This window comes from Mauremys mutica, chromosome 8, assembly GCF_020497125.1.
Source record: "Mauremys mutica isolate MM-2020 ecotype Southern chromosome 8, ASM2049712v1, whole genome shotgun sequence".
NCBI lineage: Eukaryota > Metazoa > Chordata > Testudines > Geoemydidae > Mauremys > Mauremys mutica.
Genome location: NC_059079.1, coordinates 68,985,895 through 68,991,894, shown reverse-complemented (window position 1 = coordinate 68,991,894; position 6,000 = coordinate 68,985,895). Strand labels below are relative to the sequence as shown.

The 6,000-nt window shown below is 49.7% G+C and overlaps 1 protein-coding gene across 1 annotated transcript in view; it reads right to left on the bottom strand.

Annotated features, from left to right (window-relative positions):
- Positions 1-575: 575 nt before the first annotated feature.
- UHMK1 (U2AF homology motif kinase 1) overlaps positions 576-6,000 on the bottom strand; it is a 37,796-nt gene continuing 32,371 nt past the window's right edge. The window contains exons 7-8 of the mRNA XM_045028733.1: positions 4,822-4,910; positions 576-4,283 (exon numbers count right to left, since the gene is read on the bottom strand). Coding sequence (XP_044884668.1) covers positions 4,137-4,283; positions 4,822-4,910 — 236 coding nt within the window. The 3' untranslated portion in view covers positions 576-4,136. The remainder of the gene's footprint in view (positions 4,284-4,821; positions 4,911-6,000) is intronic.

The following is a 6,000-nucleotide window of genomic DNA, read 5'->3' as shown; positions in this document are numbered from 1 at the left end:
CACAGAAAGGGAATGATGGATATTTGTGAAATATCTTAATTGCAAAACCCCTTTTCTGAAGGTTACCAAACCTCCCCAGACAAATCCTACCAGAGTTCAGGGGATCTGGTAATTTTTTGGAGAAGTTACACAAAAGTTACAAATGGATCTTAGTTGTAAGTTAGGATCAGTCTGAACTATGGAGTGGCTATCACTGGCCCATTACATCCGGGTGAGCGAGCAGCATTGGGCCTGATCTGGTCTGGCTCCCATCCCCTCTCCAAGGGTTGCATCTGTCTGGAGGTGCCTGCCTTCCATGCCTTCCTCATTCACACCTCATTCAATCAACAGGGCAATTGATTACAAAGTGGGGGTGAGATCTTATTCTACTTCTAGCAAAAGGACATTTTTCTTTTACCTTAATTATACTACCTCAGGGGCCCGCTATAACATAGTACCTAGGTTCAATACAAAGTCATATAAAAGTAAAAATGCATAATGCAGAGATTTATCTACAACTGCATTGATTGACTGCTGTGTGCAGTAATATAGTGACCCCTGGGTCTTTGAATGAGGCTTTATACTGGGAGGGGGTGGAGGGGGGAGTGGCGAGTCAGAGGCGAGCAGGTGGGCAAAGAGGCAAGCAGTGAGCCAACTGGGGTTCTAGGGGCAGGCATGGGGGTTTCTGGCAGGGGAGGGAGGAGGTGAAAAGAGGCGAGTGGTGGGTGGGGGACTGACTAGGAGGGATGCAGAAATCCAGCGGGGGGGGGCTAGGGGCTGAAGAGGGGTGTGACAATGGGGCTGAGCAGAGAGGAGATGGGTCCTATTTTACTCCTATGCACGCTGTTTCTTTCCCCCTCTACACTACAGGCTTCCACACACTGTCAGTGCCTCCCTAGTGTGCCATATATACAATTGTTTGCTTTAATTGAAAAATTCTTAATAAAGTATCATCCCCCCCAAAAAAACCTTTTTTGGCTCACAGCTGTTTCGGCGGGGCGGCGCTGGGGAAGGAAGGTTTGTTTCCGCAGGGTGGACGGCGCTGTGTGTGTGTGTGTGTTGGGTTTCAGAGGGGCTGGGGGGGTGGTGTTTCAGTGGCGCTGGGGGTGCATGGGTTTGGCCCTCAGCTGTTTTCTGTGCAGTAATATGGCTCTTGCCGCTTTACGAGTTGTGCAGGCCTGCCAAAGACAAAACACTGCATCTTCCCCACCCCCGCTCTGTGCTAGCCAGGCACCCCATGGTCTCTTCGCACTCCTCGGTACCCCCATCCTGAGTTCCTGCCATGCCTGTGCATGCCCTACTGTCTCCTCCTCATGGTCCCTTTCTGGGCTCCCATCACCCCCTCCCTCCATGCATGCTCTTTCCCCAAGCCCATGGCTTAACGCCACCCCCTTTATGTGCTCCTCAGAGCCCTCCCATCACAGCACAGCTCCCCCAGCCAAAGCTAGTCAGCCTTGGGGAAGGTCACCTTTAAACAGGATGGTCTGGGTCTAAGCAGAGTGTGAACGTGATGGGCCAGCTGACAATGATCTGAACAGGGCCATCTTCACATCCAGAATGTTTGAATGTTGTGTTAATTAACATGACCTCATCTCCAGTACAGACAGCCCTTGGTGTCCTCCCCCTGTGGCTCAGCCTGGCAGATAGCAGCAGTCAGGTCAGTAGCATGGTAGTTTAAACTACCAAGATACTAAACATCCATAAATATAGAACCAGCTCTTCACACACTGAAAACCCAACACTAATATAGGTCCTGGATACTCAGAGCCATGTCTCAGCAAGGCCAGCTAAGCACACACAAACAAAGCACACACAGCTGGAGTCCCCAGGTGAAACCCTGCTTGGGATACTCTGAACCACACTTCGGTACAGTCTGATCAATGAATCACAGGCTCATTTTTAAAACATCAAAATTTGTTTTGGGATTTTTACCAAACTCCTCAGAAAAGCCTCTACCTTGAGTGAGAAGCAGCACAGAAAAACTCAGGAAGATCAGGCTCTTTCTGGAGGAGCTAGGGAAGGGTTAAAAATGGGGCTTATAATGGGAATTTTAATTACACTTTAATTACAGCATGGCAGTAGCCACTTCACAGCAGCACAGAGAAGGAATGAAGACAAGTGACTTATGACATGCTGCAGACTGACTCTCGCACGACACACTGGCAATATCAGCAGGAAAGGTCAAGTGCAGAATGCTGGAAGTCCAGCCTGGGCAGGATGCTAGCAGCACATTGCCCGGATAAGCGCAGCGGCCTCAGTGCAGAGTGAGGCAGGGACATCTCTTCAACAACTGCCCCAGAAGATTTCTCTAGACAGGGCTTGGGATCAGAGGCATCTCCTCAGCACTAAAACTGGTGCAGCAGCTTCCACACCCCCTAGGGTTATTTTACTTCCTCGCCGCCTGTGCCTATCACTCAAAGGAGGGGGGGCTGTGCACGTGGGGTTTGTAAACACTACATTCTAGCGCAGGGATTCTCAAACTGGGGTTCGGGACCTCTCACGGGGACGTGAGGTTATTAGATGGGAGGTCGCGAGCTGTCAGCCTCCACCCCAAACTCCGCTTTGCATCCACCATTTATAATGGTGTTAAATATAAAAAAAGTGTTTTTAATTTACAAGCGGGGGAGGGGTCGCACTCAGGTGGCTTGCTGTGTGAAAGGGGTCACCAGTACAAAAGTTTGAGAACTACTGTTCTAGCAGCTCTTGCTCAATGCTGAAGCACTGCAAGTAGAGCATGAGCCGAATTTAGGCTGCTCTTCTGTTAAGAGAGAGAAGCAGTGACATGGGCCACACTCAATCTGTTTCTTTCCTAACAGCATCCAACTAGTGTGCTTGCTAACCCCAAGAGCATCCAACGGGTGTGCTTGCTAACCCCACAGTCCTTCTGGCACTAGAATGCATCACCCTGGAAGAGGCCCTTAGCAGTCAAGTAGGATTATTTCAAGGATCCTTGTTCTAAAGGAACTTGTATTCTCAGGCCCTTTGTGTACCCTATGGAGAGCCAAAAGTGTCAGTGCTTTCTGCTTACTGCCACAATTCCAATAAATCAACACTGGCTAAAGCAACAAAAAAAACACATGCTACAACAGAAGCCAAACAAGCAAATGACGACAGGTACAAATTTGCTCTCCCTTACAAGTCTTCAGAATAGACATCCTGCTGAGTTCTTGAAAGGAATGCTGTGTGCTCTAGCAGGCCTTTACAGAATCCTGCTGGCTCGGGAATGCCTCTGCACTATGCACTCTTTGGCACAGATACTAAGAGCAATGGATGTCCATACTACAGGCAATGTGTAACCTCTAGATTACATGGTGTTACAGGGGTAAGGACTAACACTGGTCCTTTCCCCAAAGATGCTTAATGGATTCCACATTCGCCCAGCCTGTCCATACAAGTGAACTCACGTTGCTGCAGGTGCCCTGCTCTCAGGCAGCAGTTTGCCTTCACTGACACTGACAATCAGTTTCCCAACAAGACAACAGCTGACACTAGAGCGGAGGAAATTTTACTGGTCTCCCTGGGCCAGTTGTCAGTGACAGCATAACCCCACAGGCCAGATGGCCACTACTTTATGGGGTGTAAAGACCTGAAGCCTCCCCCACCCACCCCAGAGATGCAGGGGCTTCTGCTTGTCTTTTTACCTTAGATAACAGGAAAAAAAAGTGTAGTCTTTCCTGTTCTTTCTGGAGGGCCTCCTGGGTGTCTCAGAGCATGTGTATGGGGTGGGGGGGTTTCTCACTCCGTGATGAATATTTAACAGAGAGATCCTTTCCCAAAACACTAGTCGATCATTAGTGTCAAGACACAAGCAACATTTTTAACAGTCTGAACCAGACTTAACCTCAATTGCTTACATATTGAGTCTCCTGTAATGGCAATGCCACTACTTACTCCAGTCACTCGAGAGCCTTCCAGGGTAGGCAAGAGCCACATCTCTAATGTAACCAAACAAGCAGAACACAGATCATTTTAAAGCCACCTGGGCTACCTTTGTACAGGACAAAGCAGCACTAGAGGGCAAAAGCCCAGTTCTGTCCTGTGCAGATCTCCTTTCAAAACTACTCAAAAGCAGGGCTAGGAAGCTCTTTGTACATTCAACTGCAGAACACACTGAAATGAGGAAGAAGCGCTGCCGACTCTCCTGATGGCTGCTGCTGCTAGAGCAATGTTTGGTACAGATACCCTCTCTTATAGGCACTCAGGGGGTAAAACGTAGCCACAACAAACTTGCCATCAAACATCCTTCCAGTGAGCAATTTCTGGGCAGCTTTGGAATCACCAGCATTTGCATATTCAACGAAGACCTGGAAAGACAGAGACAAGGGCATCACTGCCATTGAGTCACAGACCCCAGGGATTTCATCCATCACTCACTGATTGGGTAAGTTTGGCTTTATTCCTCCCCTCCTTAGTGAGAAATTATCCCTAACAAACTGCTTTCCTTGCCTGTAGCTCCAGAGTGCCCTCAGCAGACTCTGTGGGACTAGAACAGCAGGGGAGGGGGGTCACAGCCCCTGAGTCTGTAGGGAAGGACAAGTAGGATTCTACATACCATTCCTCATTTCTCTGTACTAGACATTTAGCAAGTTGGCGCTGAACATCTTGACACACCCTTTCTCATCCCACTTTCCTCATCCTCCGCTCTGTACCCCAAACACTCCCCTAAAATTAGTCTGGCATCTCTTAGGTTAGGAAACACTAAGCCACCTTGCCAAATTCATGCTGCTGCACAACAGAACCAGGGTACTTCTAGTTGCACAGCACTGCCCTCATCCAGCAGGATTAATGCTAGACAGTGAGGCTGGTAGTATAAATATCAAGCCCCTTCCCCTCCACACTTACTTGGCCTTTGCCAGGATTCTCCTTTGGAACAAGCATGGAAACCACCGGGCCATATTTCTGACACTCCTCTCTTATGTCTTCCAGCACATCTGAGGGAAGAGAAAGCCATGTGGCCTGTGCTTGGCAAACTATTACCAGTTATAAACCACACTAGGGCAATCCAACTGTGCAGAATGTGAGCAGTCCCAACTGAGTCTGGATCAGTCACTTCTCATCGTACACTTAATTCTCCTTCTTTGTCGGCGTACACCAGAGATGTCCCAACGTCTGAGTGAGCTGGAATCTGGACAGAGCTGGCTTGGTGGTGACCCAGCTAAGACTGAGAGAATCCTGGCCGGGAGAGGGAAGGCGTGCCAGGGACTGGGCAGATACTGAAGTGACTTGCCCGAGCAAGGCCGTGGCTAAGCCAGCACTGGAGAGTTCTCATGATGGACTGAAATGCCACCTCAGTAAAAACGACTTGCCCAAATACCCTCCAGTTTGGTGAAAAAATTCTCTGCTGGCCCCTGGTTTGGCAGAACTTCTGCTGCAGGTTTTGAGAAAGGGGCAATATCAGGGTTAGCCTACAGAGAGGCTGCCATTGCTCCGCAAGGACACATACTGGAAGGAAGCGCTAAGCCTACAGGAGGGAATTCCAGAGAGCAGCCACCCAGCTCTCCCCATCCTTCATATCTTCATAGCTACTCCACCTCCCCCTGATCTATAGGATCTTCTGCAGGTCTTGCTAGGCCCAGGAGGAGCCAGGTGCTCAATGTGGCTCACAGCAGTTCCTGCAGATTTTAAAGAGGCAAGACTGGAACCAAAAACAAGAGTCCTTGGGAAGAACCTAGGAAAGCAGGTGGCAAACAGGGAGGCCAGCTGGGGAGCCAGGGAATCTGCTCAGCTAGCGTGCTCTCCCTGAACTCTACACTGTGGTGGGAGGGAGGCCATAGGGAACACAGGATCTCTGGGGTGCTACGGGGAGCCTGGAGTCCAGTTCCAGCTCCCTCCTGCTACCCCCTTGGGCACACTGAAGCACATGGTGGTCCTGAGGCACCCCACGCTCTTGCATGAATAATAGGCAGCAATCCCGTCATGGTGCCCAGGAGAGTACTTATCCCATGATGCTCCAGCTCTTCTTAAACCCCATTAACTTCACCTTCCCCACCAGGAGTCAAGCACTGAAGGGAAGATGCTGCC